We start from the raw sequence: 16558 nt of genomic DNA, 5'->3' as shown, positions 1-16558 counted from the left end.
TCTTTAAATGTTTGTATTTTTTCTTCATATTTTTACATAAACACTTGGGTTGATTATCAAAAAAGAAAGAAAAATGATTTTGAATGAAAAGTTTTTTAAGAATACATTTTAAAAGAAAATAGAGTTTAAAATTTAAATAATGACTTTGTTGGGTCTTTTTATAAGTTCTTATATGTATAATTATGTTTAAAAATCTATTTTTTCAAAATTTGGTTTTAGAGCTTTTTATAAAAATGATTATTTCAATCCTAATTTTTAAAAACTCATTTGGAAGAGTTACCAAACACCTCAAGTTTTTCTAAAATGATTTTTTTTTCAAATTTAAACACTTCAAAAAATAATCCACACACACTTTAAGTTAGATTATAAATTTGAGACTTAAATCTTACCTTAGACTTAACCTTTGCATCTGTCTATACCCAAGAAAAAAATGGTTTCAATAAGTATGTGAGAATTTAAGTTTTGTGTTTCATACATCAATGTTGTGATTTGTTAATGCTCTGGAAAATTGAGCATAATTGAGAGTTGGCTCCAATATTCGTGTTGACAATAAAATCTGAGATTAAAATAACCTTAAATATACCCCACATTAATAGTTTGTGGTTTATTAAAAGTTATTATATATTTAATATGGGTTAGAGAAGGTTAGAATTTACTTTATAGTTTTAAGAATTATAATTTGGTCACTATATTTAGTTCCTATAGTGTGACCAAAACCTTATTAATAGCCCACACATATGTATATAGTTGATAAAATTTCATATATTATGTATTCAGTTTATACTGTTGGATAAAATCTTGTATATATTCAATTCCTATGATTTGATCAAATCTTTAGTAATTATAACTAACAAACGAACTATATTAGATTTTGATCAAATTTTAAATATTGCATCATAATGATAAATTATCAAAAATAATAAATTTGATAAAATATTTACGATATAACTAAAAAAATTTCAAGTTTTATCAATAATAGACATAGATAAATACCGCGTTACTGACATTCATACACAAAACTATTAATCACAAATTACAAAACTATTAAAAATGCTTAAATTAATTACATTTAAAATTTGACAGCTGTTGGCTACCTTTATGGCAACGATTAACGGCTCACTGAGTTGGCTTTCAATATACCTTTTTCAAATTACATTGTTCAAAATTTTTTTTTAAAAAAAACATTATTATTTATTATTATTATTTTGGGGTATTTTGATTTTTTTTTTTTTAATTTTTAACATATTTCTCTTCGGTGAAAATCCCGCCGCTTCGATCAGATTCCTCATTCCATATAAGCTCACTTTATTTTTCCCTCCAAAACCCTCACAGTCCCTCTCATCTTCCCGCCACATTCCGACCCTTTTCCATACTCTCTTTTCTGGATTTCCTTCTCCGGCGACGGCAAGCTGTTTCCGCGGGAACAAGATTCTGAAATGGCTCCCTTTGGGAGTGATCGCGTGGACATTGATCGTACGGATACCGAAGTATTTGACGGCTATCTTTCACCACCTACGTATTCTGGTAATGGATTAGGTTTTTTTTTTTGCTTGTATTTTCTTCATTTTAAAGTGATTGAATTTGTGAAAGATTGGTTTCGATGTTCTACACATTGAGTTTATGAGATTGTTGGATTTCGGTTTCCGTGTGTTTTTGTTGTGATTTATAGAGGTTCGTATTCTGAATGATTTTGGTTTTAGTAATGCTGAGTGGTGAAGTTGTGATTATGTAAAAAATTGATTTGTTTTGATACTACTTGCTTCACTTCGTTTGTGAATTTGGTAAATATACACTTTTGATTTGATCCAATTAGTAATGAGTGTTTTATTTAAATATTGTTGCTAGATTTCTGTGGCTTGAATTTGAGTCTTTTGTGGGTTGGATTTTACATGATTTTTCGATTACTTGTTTTTTCTCAGCTTATTGCAGTTAAGGATTCAATATCGTGATAGGTTGAAATCGACTCACTTGATTATCATGTATGGGATAGGGTGTTCTCTTAAGCTTTTGCCTTAATCAAATACAAAATGTTTCTTATAATGTAGAGTGATTTTGTTCTGTGACTGGAAACTATTATAATTTCACCTTGATTAATCGTGTGGTTTGGGTAACACAGGTGAGGAAACGGATAAAACTTCATATTCTTCAGGAACAGTTGATTTCTATGATGACGAGTTTGAAACTCAAGTAGTGAATCTTGATGGAGAAACTCAAGTAGTGAATCATGGAGAAACTCAAGTAGTGAATCTTGATGGAGAAACTCAAGTAGTGGAGCCTGTAAATGATGATTTTGAAACTCAATTAGTGAATCCCCTTGAAGAAACTCAAGTTTTTGATGTTGCATATGAAACTCAAATATTGAGTTTCTGTGATGAAACCCAGCTACTTGATGATCCCATTCCTGATTGCGTAAAGAAAATGGACTTTGACACTCAAATATTGAATGATTTTGATGATGAAATGGCTGGTGATGATTTTTATGATGATGAAGGAACAGAGACAACTGAAACTAATGTTGATGACAATCTACCTGATGATGAATCAGCCCAAAGGTTTCATCAATCAGTGGAGGAGAAGGGTCAATTGACTTCTTCTCTTGAATATGATGCAAGGAAAGATTTAGAGGTGCTACCGAATACATTGCCCGAAAAAAATTGTAACTCAGGTATTATTCTTTTGATCGTTTGTATTAAATACAACTATTTTTTGTGGCTTTCAAGTTTTCAATAAGAGCAGAAATCGAACAAGTTGTCATTTTGTTTGTTTGTTTCGTGCTAGTTATGTGGTTTCAGTTATTACTGCAGCAATTTTATGTTTTCATAATATTATGTCTATATTACTGCAGTAATTTCCTATTTTCCTCATCTCTACTGTATCGATTTTACATCATTGATCATATTGATGAGAGGCGAGTTTTAGACTTAATTGAATGATGTAAGTGCAATGAGGAAAGAAGAAGAAAATTGCATGTTTAAGGGCTTTTAGGATGTTTGCTGTGCTGCAAACGATTATTGTTTCATTCTATCATCAGATGAAATAGAAGAGCAGAAATCAAAGGAACCAATAGAAGTTGATTTGAAAGCTCTGTTTTAGTGTGAAATAGAACCGGCAGTTGAACAACAAAATTTGGATTGTTTATCTCAAGCTCAGCTTTGCGAAGTTCCAGCCCATTTGAAGTCATTGGTAGTCGCTTGCAATCTGATTCTGGGTTAATATCCAGCAGCATTCTTTGTTAGAGTTGTTCGGATTTGATGACAATTTTCAATTTTCAGCTTCAGCAATAAGATTGGGAAGTGTTTGGAGAAGCTTATTATTTGGAAGAAAGATATTTTTGGAATTAGAGTTGAAAAAAAAACCATGATGGATGTGCTTTCTATTAGTGTAAACATTGAAGAGAGAAGAGGGTGTGCTTTAGGGGCTTTTTTTTAACAAGAAGAAGCCATTCTGCTAGTCATCCTTGAGTAAGAATTTGGTAATCTATTCACGAAATTTTTGTCATCAGAAGATGTTACCTTAAATGGCCTACCCTTTCATCTGGGGCTTAGATATATTCTCCTCAAGAGTGGTTCTTTAGTTGTGTTTCAGAAGTCATGGCAGCAGCTTGTCAGCTCATGTAGTTAATGAATTTTTTATGGTTCAGATGTTCTTTGGTTGGTTTCGCGATATTTCAGCTTTTTCATTCTCGTCCTCTTGAGATGCATCTTCTTCAAGCTCTTCAAAAATTACATCTCTCATGGTTATGGTTCTTTGGAGCACTTTTGTTTCCTTTCCCAACATTTCATTTGTATTGATTGGTTTTTTTTTCAGTTGCTGTTTTGATTGCTTTTCTGCCCTGTTTTGGAATTTGTTAACCTTGTTTTGATTCTTTGTCCCTTAGAGATTTAAGGTCATTTTATAATTCTTGTACTTTAAGCATTAGTTTCATTTCATTATATTAATGGAGAGGTTCGCTTTCTTTTTCTTTTTCTTTTCTTTTTTAAATTATCACAGTTGATTTTTCTTTTTAATTCTCTAACACCATATGCCTGAAATCACTTTTCCTTTCTTTCACCTTTACAGGGCCCACACGACTATCTTCATTGCGAACAGCCTCTTTGCGTGCCTCTGGTTTAGCAGCCCATTGTTCTGCCATGAAAACTAGAGATGCTTGGCCTTCTGTTATAATTGACAAGGATAAAGAAAAATCATCCTTAAAAGACAGTCATGTTGACCGGCATAACGGTCTTGGGCAATCTAGTGTGAATGATGGAGATTCAGGTAATGTTAAGTGCAGGGTTGGGAGTTCAGCAGTGAGAAAGCTTTTTACAGATGATTATACCCCTGTGGGAGATTTTGGAGATCTTCCCACAAAGCTTGATGCTAGTGACGTTGACCTACATCAGTTGACTGCCTGTGATGGCGATGGTGATCAGTTGGCAGGGTTAAGTTATGTCGACTCTCAAGAACCTGGGGATTTAACACAAGACAATGCTCTTGATTTTGTTGAAAAGTTTCTTAAAGATAATTCTATGGAGTTTGGTCTAGGTGTAGGTATGCATAAACGGAATGCTATGGTGCAACCAAAGTCGGTTCCTAATCCAAGAGGACAATATAATCTTGCTAGCATTGTTAACTGTGTAAGAGTAGTTGGGGAATCAAGAGTTTTTGACTGGGACGATAATCGAGAAGATGAAGGAGGTGGTGATATTTTCCGCAGAAGAAAAGAAGAGTTTTTGACCGAACCTCGAAAATCGAAAGGAAGAAAATTAGACCTGAGCGGTGATAAGGAAGCATCTATGAGTAACCAAAATATGAAATCAAGATTATTTTGTTCTGATTCTCGTCTAGAGTTGAGAAAAGGAAAAGGGAATAATGGGCCATCCCGAGAATCCAATATCGAATGCAAAAGGAATCTATCCTATAAGTTGGACAAGGAGAATGATGGTGATCCATGTAGGGGAGAGTTGCAAAACAATGGCATCCAGCCTGATCAACTAGAAGAAGCTAATGTAGGTTTTGATACTCAGATGGCAGCAGAGGCAATGGAAGCATTATTCAATGATGCGAATATCCATGAGTTAGTTCATAATGAAACAAATCAACATTTGGAAAATGGTTCAACAGATTCTTTCAGAGGTTCTCCTTCTAGAAAGTCATACTCAAGCTCGAAATTGAGACGATCCTCGAGGGGACATGCCTCTAGTTCCGAGGTTGCTCCTATGCAATCTAAGATAAGAAACCAGAAGTTTTCTGGAGTTATCACGAAAGCGTGTGGAGATGAGATAGTGAAATTGTCGAACAGGAGTAAGAAAAGAGATGCTGATGCAATCAATGGGAATGAAAACATTGGCTATGACTTAAAAAATGCATGTAACAAGGTTCAGAAGCGGCAAAATGCATGTAACAAGGTTCAGAAGCGGCTTTTACGTGGAAAAGTTGTTGAGGTTTCACCTGTTGCATGTCGAACTAGGCATTCAATAATTGTAAATCAATCAAAAAAGGCTAAAATTGCATCTAGTGGTTGTGAACGGTCAGCTGCAAAGGTAGGTTCGTTTATCAAGAAAAGTAGTGGTGATCGGGGCACTAGGGATTTTGAAGCAAAAAGAACAAAATCTCTAGAGGCAGCGTCCAAGACTCTCAAGATGAAGTCAAAAGGTGCCAAAAACGATGCAAAAAGGTCCATAGGAGAACGAGGATTGTGTGATATGTTAGCTGGTGAGGCAAGTCTGCCTGGTGATCTACTTGGACAAACTATGAATAGGCGCAAGAGGTCATGTAATGTGAAGAAAACACGAGCCTCATTATGTCTTCTTTCACCCCCTTCAAATAAAAACTTAAAAAGACCAACCGTCAGCAGAACGGGTGCAGAAAAAGCTCATGGTGGAACTATAACTGCTGATACGAATGATCAATTGTCCATTGAATATTCCAATCGACCAAATTCCGTTCAGCAGTTAAATAAAAAGAATGATGGATGTTCAGTTTCTTCTGTTGTAAAGACTACGCCAGATGAATCTCCTAGTAAAAGGCACAAACCATCTGTCACGGTTTGTACTAGTCCATCTGATAACTCTATGACACCTATAAATTCTGTATCACCTGTTTGTATGGGCAGTGAATATTACAAACAATCATGCAAAAAGAACCTCTCAAAATCAAGTCTTTTGAAAGAACTTCGTGATTTAACTTCTTCGGGTTTTGTATCGAGATCTTGTCCAACTGAATCAAGAAAGAGAAAAGATATGACTGATGTTCGAGTCTTGTATAGCCAACACCTTGACGAGGGCATAATCAAACAGCAAAAGAAGGTAGTTTCAGATTTCATACTCTTTTATCTTCTGCAAGGAGATTTTTTCAACTTATAACTCATTCTCATTATTCTCATTGATGTTCTTTCAGACATTGACTCGCCTAGGGGTTACTGTGGTATCCTCCATGGCTGAGGCAACACATTTCATAGCGGATAAATTTGTACGGACGAGGAATATGTTAGAAGCCATTGCTCTGGGCAAGCTTGTGGTGACACACCTATGGATTGATAGTTGTGGACAGGCAAGCTGCTTCATCGACGAAAAAAATCATATCCTTCGAGACACGAAAAAGGAGAAGGAAGTTGGATTTAGCATGCCAGGTTCGTTGGCGTGTGCTCGCCAGCGTCCTCTTCTAGAGGTGATTTCAATTTCAATGTTCAACCATGTGCTGTTTCTGGCATTTTTTCCTCTGTAGTTTTCACAATCGTTAGCTCTACAGGGCCGACGAGTGTTGATTACGCCAAATACAAAGCCTGGGATAGCCATCATTTCAAGCTTGGTCAAGGTGGTAAAGGGTCAAGTATGTTTTTGCTTTTGATTCTTCATTTGCAATTTTTTTTCTTCCGTCTCTTGGGATTGCACTTCAACTTTTATTTTGTATGACAATATGTATATGTTTAGCATATCCTTTAAAGTCCCTAAGAATTACCAAAGTGCTTTAGACTGAGTAACAATGTTTTCTTTCTATTTCTTTCCAGTAATCAAAAGTGTTGAAAAACTCTTATAAAAAGATTTAAAGAAACGCAAGGTGTTTTATTTACTCACTTTCTTTCTCCAAAAGTATTTGTACAATCCATGCTTCACTTGTAAACACTTTCTTTTATAAGGCATCTCAAACACACGTCATCTAATCTGTATAGTTGGATGATATCTTTGTATACTCGCTAAGTCATTGAGTTTCTTCTACGCTTCACGTGGCATTCATCTACTTGCACATGTTCACACATTCTTTTGCTAAGGTTGGCTGTTGTTATCAGGCAGTAGAGAGGATCGGGAGGTCTATGCTGAAAGATGATCAAATTCCAGATGATTTGTTAGTTTTGTCGTGTGAAGAAGATTACAATACGTGCTTGCCTTTTCTCGAAAAAGGTTGGTTCAAATATTTCTCTCAAGATGTTCCCTGAAAGCATAGTAAAATGATAAATATAAAAATCAGTTCTATAAATTTGCTATATATTATTTAAGTTGGGCTACATTTCAAAGACGTCTTATTGTTATTTATTTTTTTTAAAAAATTATTTATGAATGAGGACTTGTGAAGAATAAATAATAAGTTTAGACACTACACCTTAATACGTTTGATTTTGGTTTATTTGGATATCTGTACTTTCAAATGTCATATTTTGCCATGTACTCCCGAAAAATGACTATTTTGGTCCTAATTTCCATTTCTATCTCCTTTTTTTATATCAAAATTTTAGCATAGCATTGCTCATTTAATATTTTGAAGTGTAACCATAAATTTGTATTAAAAGGTTTTCATTGGGTACAAAATTTATTTTAAAACTTTGTAAAAAGAGATCAAAACTCACTAAAGTAAGTGAACCTGATGACCAAAAAATCCAAAATTGGACTAATAGAGACTAGAATAATGAACCTACAAGAACTAAAGTAGAATGTTAACCTAAATAATTTTAATTTAGTTTTATTTAAAAGAGAAGAAACCACTACCAAGGAATCAAAATTTTGGCCTTTCCCCTATTTGAAAAGTTTTCCCTTCGCTTTTGCAGGCGCTGCAGTGTATAGCTCTGAGCTGCTACTTAATGGGATTGTAACGCAGAAGCTTGAGTTTGAAAGGTCAGGATCGCGATAAATTTCTCTTTTAGAAACTACGTAAATTTGTTTTTTAGCCATTAAAAGAGTAAGTTTTATCATTGAAGTTATGAATTAGTTCGAACTAGGCTTCATGAATGGATCTTGCTTACTCAACATCCTTTGAAACAGGACATTAGCATTCTAAACAGAATGTCTTTTTCAAATGTTTAAAAAAGTATTTTAAAGTATTTAAAAAGTCGTTCCAAGCAACAGATCGTTTGATGCTTGTGTGCTAATGCAATCAAATTATCTCTTAATCATCAGGCACCGTATTTTTGTAGATCACGTCAAGAGGACTCGTTCAACAATATGGCTCAAGAAAGACGGCAATAAGTTCCAACCTGTTACCAAACATCAATGACTTCAATTCGTAATAATTGATTTCGTGTTGGGGTATGCTCTTTCTGGTAGGTGTTGGTTGCTATGTGTATATTATAATATATAGTTTTGATGCGTCCTATGTTTTAGATTTCACAGTTTCATGTAAATGCTTAGGCTATTAGAGAAGGTGACGTAGGTGTTACATTTTTGTTTATTTATTTATTCTTGTCATAAGGTTTTGCAAGAGCACCATATTTTATTCGAGTCATCTAATTAAGTCTAGATCGAGTCATTTAGTTAAGTTGTCTAAATAATGCAACTGACTATATAATAACTTATGTGACATTAAGTTAATTCATACTTTTTTAGTTCATAATGTGATTATTTACAATTATAGCAAAGATTAATGTTGTTTTGCCATCAATTTCATTTCAAAAGACGTTGATTTATATATGGAAAAGACGTTAATCTATTTATATATGTTTGTGAATATTATTATGTATGCCTTTTAATTATTACCATTAGTTGTTGGCTTGTGTTAAATATCCATCCAACTTATTTCAACCAAACAACTTTCAAAGTTCAAGGATGCAAGAGAAAATTATCAAAATTTAGAAACATAATTAAAAATTAATCCAAGTTCAGAATTTAGCATTTGACAAATCACTTATAATCATTATTTTCACTAAAATCATTATTTTCACTAAAATCATTATTTTCAAGATCACTTTCGCACGTCCTAATTTTTTTCTTACACGACTAATCTTTTTTCTTACACATTACAAAGAAGCAAGAAACGTTCAATTTATATTGCGTCTGTAGGAATACATTTTTCCTATACAAAAATTATAAACGTTTCATTGATACATGTAGTCTACTTTCATCTTCATCAGTTGCAACTTGGCATACAATGCAAAAACTTTTGAATACCGATTGAAGACGATGATGATGTTCATATTTACTCATTAGATGCCTGAAAATTGTCATGCTTTGTGGGATCTACCAGCATTTTTCTCCTCATTCACCAGATTCTGTTTGGTAATTTAGAAGTTTTGAAATGAATCTTCAGAAGATGGGCTCATCGTGGTTGGAACTTGGTCATGCTGGGTTGGGATTCTGTGCGATTCGAACTCGCCAAATGTAGTAATGAATGTATACAGCATTCAAGCTCATAGCCACACCAAAACCCAAAATTGCAGACAGCAAAATGGCATATATGGCCTTCAGTTTCAGCTGCAAACAAGGCAGAAGGTTGTCACTATAATTTAGAAAACAAGAAAGATTAATATTTTTTTTCAAGTTGATCACATTTGAATTTTTCCGCTTTAGTTTTGACAAATCGAGCTCAGGCTCTAAAACTTTTCGGGTCGATTTAAAATAGTTTTTGTTTATCAGTGAGTTAGAATTCTTCTTTCTACAAACAAAAAAATCCCAACTACTAAGTATCCTCAACTCACAGGGCAAGTCTCGCAAAAATCCACAACAATTACAAGATGAAAAGCACAAAGTAAACAATACAAACACTAAGAACTTAACTAACCCGCTCATTAGGCCGAGAACCCTCTCACAAAGAGCCTAAGCTCACCCAAATTCTCTACAACTACGCCTCTTGCCATACTGTTCTGCTATTTTATAACTCAAAATACGCAACAAACTTAATGTCTAATGACTCAAATACCCCTTGCTACCAAACATACTAATGTCTAATCATCCAAACATTTTCTTAACAAGGAGCCTAACGGTTACCGTAGAGTACAAACGTGACCCTTCATAAACAGGGTTGTCTTGAGGTTGGAGTTCATTTCATAGTAATCAGAATAAAATTGTGCTATGTATAATGCATGAAAATTTTACTCACCAAAGTATAGAAAAGATGAAGAATAATAGCTACAAGTGCAAACTCAAGAGCTGCATAAGTCCATATGTACTCCCTGATTGCTGCAAAGTTATGCAAATAGGCAAATAATGAGTGGAAAAAGAAAATGTTTAAGGTTCCGTTTAATAACCATTTGGTTTTGGTTCTCTGTTTTAAAAAATTACGTGGATTTCCTCGTAATTTTCTGGTAAGTTTTTTCATCAAACTTAAAAACACATTTGAATTCAGAGTCAAATTTCAAAAAGAAAATCAAGTTCTTCAAAATTATTTTCTAGTTTTCGAAGTTTGGCTTTTTTGTTAGAACGTTTTCAAATATTAGGTAGTAAGACGAGAAACTATAAGAAAAAGCAGTGTTTATAAATTTAGAATTACGGTTCTCAAGTGGAGCCTAAAGTTTTACAGAAAACTATACCAAGGATAACAGAGAATATCGATGATGTGAGACCAAACACCAGAGCAAAAGGTGCAGCATAAACGATAGCTTGAGTCTTCAAGTCGTGAATCTAAAACAAACAACCAAAAGGAAGAAACACATATTATTAGTTCGATTGAACTATATCGAAAACCAAACACGATGTGGAGAATATCAAGCAAAAAAGAATCCATATAAATCCTAAAGAAGTTCAAGTTGAAAGAAATTCAAACAATTGTCTTCCGTAGCAATCGCATACCAGAAGCTGCTCAAGGAAGAAGAAATAGCATATTGTGCTGATTAAAACAAGCACTACAAAGTCCTGCCAAACACTGCAACAAATACAGAAATCAGTACAGTTTCGGCCAAGTATGAGAGATGAAAAATGGTAAACGAGAGGGAAGTTTCCAAACGTCGTTAAAATCAGAAATGGTTTAGTTGAATAACAGAATCCTTCATTAAAAAGCCAAATCATGACAAGCCGCTGTAATACCTTACTGTCCGCGAACGAAACGTCAGTTGATTTCGCAATTGTCTTCCGTCCTGTCGAGCAGTGGTGGGAATGCGGAGTAGTGTGACGGGTAAATTCTGTACTTCCTGCCTACAAACTTCACACACCTTGCTTCCTCTTATACTAAACCATTCTATTGCACAATGTTTATGTACAAGCCTAAGGGCTCCTTTGCAACTGCATTCCATTTTAAGAGTGTTTTCTTCTTCACATGGATCGAGACAGATTCTACAAACTGCTTCCTCTTCAGGAATTTCTTCATCATCATTTTCTAAAGTAACAGAACCATCCTGATCTGTTACATGGAATAATTTCAATAAGGTCCAATATATAACCATCCCTAATATTTGTGTAAACTTCCGAATTTGGCTCTAATATTTCAAAACTTTTGGTCTCATTTTCAGTATCCACTTCTTTTTTGGTTAACTTACAAATTTAGTCCATGAACTTTGAAGTTTGTATCTATTTGGTCATTGAACTTTCAAATTATTGATTTAACCCCTGAACTTTTGAAAATTTTGAAATTCACGAATTTATCAGATTCAAAATTGATTGCATAAGGTTCCATTAGACACAAAAATTAAACATTTAGGGACCTATTCCCACTTTAAGACTAAACTCGTACGTAACCTTTCTTTTCTAATCAAATCCTTATCTAACTAAATGATGATCTGACATTAAAGCACATTTTGTTAAATTGAATACATCCTCTATTTTAGTTTTTTGAAATAGACAACGTTCGCTAGTAAAATTGAAAGTGTACCCATTTTACATGACTTGATCATACTAAACTAAATAAAAATTCTACTGACAGCCTCATAAAAGAAAAATATGAAATATCTTTTCAAAATTCATGCATCACCCTTTTATGGTGAAAATAAATACTTGATTCAAAAGAGTAAATATGAAAATCACTCACATGACCAATACTATATTCATTAAAAACTTAATATATACTATACAAAAACTGTACTATGTAATAAAACCATGCCTCGGATTCTATGGGATGTGAAGCAAAAAGAGTAAAGTGAACTAACAGTAGGGTTTTTGGACTTATACCAGAACTGGCACTGGCCTCAGAAATTGGCCTAGGGGTAGCAAAAGATGTAGATCGTACTATAACGATATTTCTTACAGGAACAGATAGAGATCTCGAAACGGCACGCACTGCTTCTTTCTGTTAGAGTTATAAAAGAAAGACAGTTACAGATCTGGTCGAGTAGCATTGTAGTAAACATTTTCCACTGTGGTTCAGAGGAGTTAAGTAACAAGTAACGACCTTACTTGAATGAAAATATTTGTTCTATAGGTCGTACAATTGCGTCCTTATCCAGCGAGTTATGTATTTAAAACTTAATGGGTTTTTGTATGATGAAACTCAATAGAACTATGTAACAGAGATAACTCACATGTGGGATTGGGTTTTCAATGATTGTACTAGTTGTGGCGGGGAGGGAAATCAAGGGGGACAAATTTGATGCTGGAGTAACTGGGAGAGAGGTGGACTTTTTCCACGAAAAGGCTGAAGCAATCGTCGATATCGGACTTTCAGCAGCAGTCTTTGGGTCTGAACTTAGGAGTGTACTTTTCTCACCTTCAGGAGCAATGCCTTTTCTCTTAAAGCTTAAAGCTCTTAAGAAGCTTCCTGGAGACAAACCACCTTTGTTGGAACCTTGAGATTGCAATAAACCTTTTCCACTACGGCTTTTACCAAAGCCTGTTGTTCTCGGGGGTATTTGAAGTGAAATATCAGGGCGTCTACTACTATGTCCAGTATCTGAAGTTTGTTCATTTACAGATTTTACAATCTCGGCGTCTTCCTGCTTATAACAAACAATCAGATACAAATTCAAGTACGATCAAAGCAGTTCAATAATATACAGAGACAAAAAAACTCACAAAGGAAAAATCTTCAGAGAAATGATATGAATGACACCTCAAATTAAAGCATTTCATATTTCACTTATCTTTAGTAATCCAGTTCTTCATTTGTCAATGGATCCACTCCCAAGTTCACCTCTAGGCATGTTAATATAAATTTGTTACTTTACCAAAAAAAAAAAATGCAGCCAAGTAAATCTAAGAATGCCCAGCCAATCAACTCCTGTCAATAAGACCTGAATGTTTCGCTAGCTATTTGCAAAAATAACATTATTTCCTGATTTGTATGAGCCATCCTTGAGCAGGGCCATGCTAATCTTCTATGTAATGTTCCAATTTTATCGGATGCCCCTAAAGGGACTTGCAAAAATAACATAATTCTTTTCATGTTTTATATAGAAAGTCAAGCACAACAAACTCAAACTCCTCTGAGCATCACGAAATATAAATTTGAGGTACTTTTACAATTTCGCTCTCAAACATACAATAGGTACATGCCATATTCTGGCGGCCACCTCAACTAATCTCTAGTGGAAGGGAGGCCTAAGTGAGTCAACCCATGGCAAAGGCATCCCACTTCGTCACCCGCCCAGGATCGAGAATAAGCCCACGAGCTGAAGCATCATATTAAAAGTCTCCCAAACATCCATCCATTAAGAACCTATTTCAGTTTAGATTTATAATATTCAAATAAGATGTAAATAAGAGACTATCCAAGATTATCAGATAGATTTGCCATGCTTAGCGATTAAACATTGTGCAAAAAATCTGGACAATCTTAGATCTAAAGTTGATCACATGAGCCTTTTTCTTTTTGGTATATATATATATAGAGAGAGAGAGAGCTTAATACACTGTTCAAGATCTACAAAGTACCAACAGTAGAAAGATAAAGAAAATTCCCCCAAAATGGGACAACCGTAACATCCTGTTTAGGATAACAACAACAATTCAGCTCAATTACGCTCAGGAAACATAAACTTTAACTGTTTAGAAGAAACCTTAGCACTCAAATGAATCAAAATAAACTATAATTACTTCCAATCTGATAGAACTCGAAAGAGCACGACATTGTTAGTTGCTGAGCTCTAAAACAGCTGAAAATCCAATCTAAAAAATCAATGAAAAAATGGATCAAAAGTCACATGCAAAAGCCAAACAAGAAGAAATAAAAAAAATAAAAAATTGGCAAATTAATAAAAACCCCACCTCTTGAGTAATCTCAGAAACCCCATTTGAAAGTGGCTGAACTGTTGCCATTTCTGTTGAACCCACTGAAGCTTATAGCAAAAGAGAACCTGAAATTTTATAGAGACAAGAGCAGAAGGAGAATGAGAGTGAAATGAGTAGGAAAATCTGTGGATTTTTCTTAATTAATTATTACGTTTTTTCTTTAAAAAATACAATTTAATGAGAATATTATATAAGTGTAACCTGAGACAGAATTTTTGGGAAGATGAATGTCTGATGTGCTTGAGGTTTGCTTGGAACCTTACTTAGAAAGTGGGCTTAAAAGGCCCATTTACAGTACAATTGAAGCAATTATGATGGGCCCACCTCTCCACAATAAGCCCAAAAAGTTGTACTCATTTTCTATGCATGGGGCTCCACACGCTCACATGGTGTCTTTTTAACACTCACTTTTCATACCATTCAATTGTATATGGAGACGCAGAATATTACCCTAAACTTGTTGAGATATCAACTTGGATCTTATAACCCTAAAATTAACTAAGTTCCTAATGTTTTTTTAGAAGATCGAACCTTGAATTTTAGGATCGATGTTGTATTTATTTTGACATGTGTTGCTATTTTCACCATCTATAAGTTATTGTTTGATGAAATATATAAAGTATTTTTAAAAAAAAATTATGAATCGTGAAAATGTCATTCATGTTTGTCATTTTTTTTCTTTTGCAAATCTTTGTTTTATTGAAATCAATGAATTTAGGAAGAATTTTACTTGGTAGGTGAATTAGCTAAAATTAAACCTAAGCTAAAATTACAAAACTTATATAAGTTTAGAGTCGAATTTGATAAAATTGGAAGCTTCTAAAAAGTTTAGGTCATATTTAATATATGTGTGGAGAGAGAGCCAACATTCCATGGTATAAAATTAAATTTTGAGAAAGAATATAACGAGGTGTAGAGAGTTATTTTCCAAAGAGAGAGAGATTAGTCTAATCTCTTTTAATCTTTTGGAGTTTCGTTAATGAGTGATAGTTTAATGATAATGCTTAGTTGGTATGAACTACATTTTCAATCTCTCATCCTATAAATTGACTTTTTTTTTTTTTTTAATTTATATTTTCTAGTGACAAGTCATAGAATAGTTCTTCTTGTTGTAAATTAAAATGGTAACGACGTTTAACTAGGCAAGTAAATTTAATTATATCATTTTGCGCTCTCATTGTGAGTTTGAAGTATAAAAAAGATTTAATAAGTAAAAATGTATAATTTTAAATTCAGGACCTCTTGAACAAACCTACTCTGGTATCATCTTAAATCACTTACTGATCCAAATAAAAATAAATTTATAAGTTATATATTATTGGCAACTCTAAAATTGGTTTGATCCAATTAAAAACATTAAACTTTGAACTAAAGTATTAAAGTTGGATTTAGAAACTACTAAACGATGTACTATAAAAATACTATTAATATATAACCATTACTACTGATGCATGATTTTGTTATAGTGCGGTGATATTAGTTGTCTTTGTCCCGAGCTTATTTGTAAGATAAAATTGGACAAGAGTATTGTGGTGTATGTCCACCGCATTCCGATAAAAGTTAGTGTTGAGTGAAGTAGTGTTGAATTTGATAAAAAAATTGTATACTTTTGGTGGAGGATATTGTTGTATTTTATATTGGACTCCTTCATATTTTCTTGAAACATATGTCAAGAAGCTTGGGCAATGTTAGTGAGAGGGTCCGTTGATGACCTTGTTCTTTGTTACTTTTAAGGCTTCTTTGCCACGTACTTAAAAACCTATGTTGCCTTACCCAGCTTCATCGTTAAAACCCACAAAAACATTCCTTTCTCCATTCAGACTAAGTAATATGATAATTTACTAGAAAGATAATAGCAATTACATATAATTTTACACTATAAATAACTGCATTAATGGATTGTCAATAATATAAGCATCACATATGCATTTTGATTATTTTGAACTTGGTGTGTAGAGTCATTGATTTTCTTGATATTCAAAAGTTGTAGGGTTAAACGAGTTGTGACGTGAAATTAGTTGAGTTGTGTGTAAGCTGGTTGGAGGAAAATAATATTTGTTTTGTGAAAAATGCAAAGATAGTCATGGAGAACATGGGAAATCAATTATTATGATCTTTTGATTGTTTGTTTCGACCATAAAGAACAACAAAAACAAGAACAAAGACAAAAGTTTAGAATTGGTTGAATGAAAGGTAGAAAATTTTTAAATGTAAAAAAA

General features: G+C 33.6%; 2 protein-coding genes and 1 non-coding gene across 5 annotated transcripts; 1 reads left to right on the top strand and 2 right to left on the bottom strand.

Annotated features, from left to right (window-relative positions):
• Positions 1-1273: 1273 nt before the first annotated feature.
• Positions 1274-8827, top strand: LOC101217520. 2 transcript variants are annotated; one of them, XM_011658359.2, is made up of 8 exons: positions 1274-1524; positions 2117-2665; positions 4060-6287; positions 6379-6648; positions 6730-6810; positions 7268-7379; positions 8021-8087; positions 8387-8827. In XM_011658359.2, exons 1-8 carry the CDS (start codon positions 1437-1439, stop codon positions 8436-8438), a joined length of 3447 nt encoding a protein of 1148 aa, XP_011656661.2. In that variant the 5' UTR covers positions 1274-1436; the 3' UTR covers positions 8439-8827. The 2 variants fall into 2 exon arrangements, with proteins under 2 accessions (XP_011656661.2, XP_004145045.2); XM_004144997.3 differs by having other exon boundaries at positions 1275-1524; positions 8370-8827.
• A 253-nt stretch (positions 8828-9080) lies between these two features.
• LOC101219282 lies at positions 9081-14635 on the bottom strand. Of its 2 annotated transcripts, none has more exons than XM_011658356.2 (9): positions 14316-14485; positions 13125-13244; positions 12635-13045; positions 12285-12402; positions 11208-11520; positions 10974-11046; positions 10715-10805; positions 10285-10364; positions 9081-9659 (listed from the first exon to the last, which is right to left on the bottom strand). In XM_011658356.2, exons 2-9 carry the CDS (start codon positions 13179-13181, stop codon positions 9525-9527), a joined length of 1278 nt encoding a protein of 425 aa, XP_011656658.1. In that variant the 5' UTR covers positions 13182-13244; positions 14316-14485; the 3' UTR covers positions 9081-9524. The 2 variants fall into 2 exon arrangements, with proteins under 2 accessions (XP_011656658.1, XP_011656659.1); XM_011658357.2 differs by lacking the exon at positions 13125-13244 and adding an exon at positions 14541-14635 and having other exon boundaries at positions 9160-9659; positions 14316-14404.
• On the bottom strand, positions 13367-13467 carry LOC116404823. The gene has a single exon (XR_004217926.1). It is a non-coding gene; the product is annotated as a U6 spliceosomal RNA (small nuclear RNA).
• Positions 14636-16558: the final 1923 nt, after the last annotated feature.

The sequence above is a fragment of the Cucumis sativus genome, chromosome 6 (genome assembly GCF_000004075.3).
Source record: "Cucumis sativus cultivar 9930 chromosome 6, Cucumber_9930_V3, whole genome shotgun sequence".
Lineage (NCBI taxonomy): Eukaryota > Viridiplantae > Streptophyta > Magnoliopsida > Cucurbitales > Cucurbitaceae > Cucumis > Cucumis sativus.
Note: the sequence above shows the minus strand (reverse complement) of the source record. Positions and strands in the feature narration are given on the sequence as shown.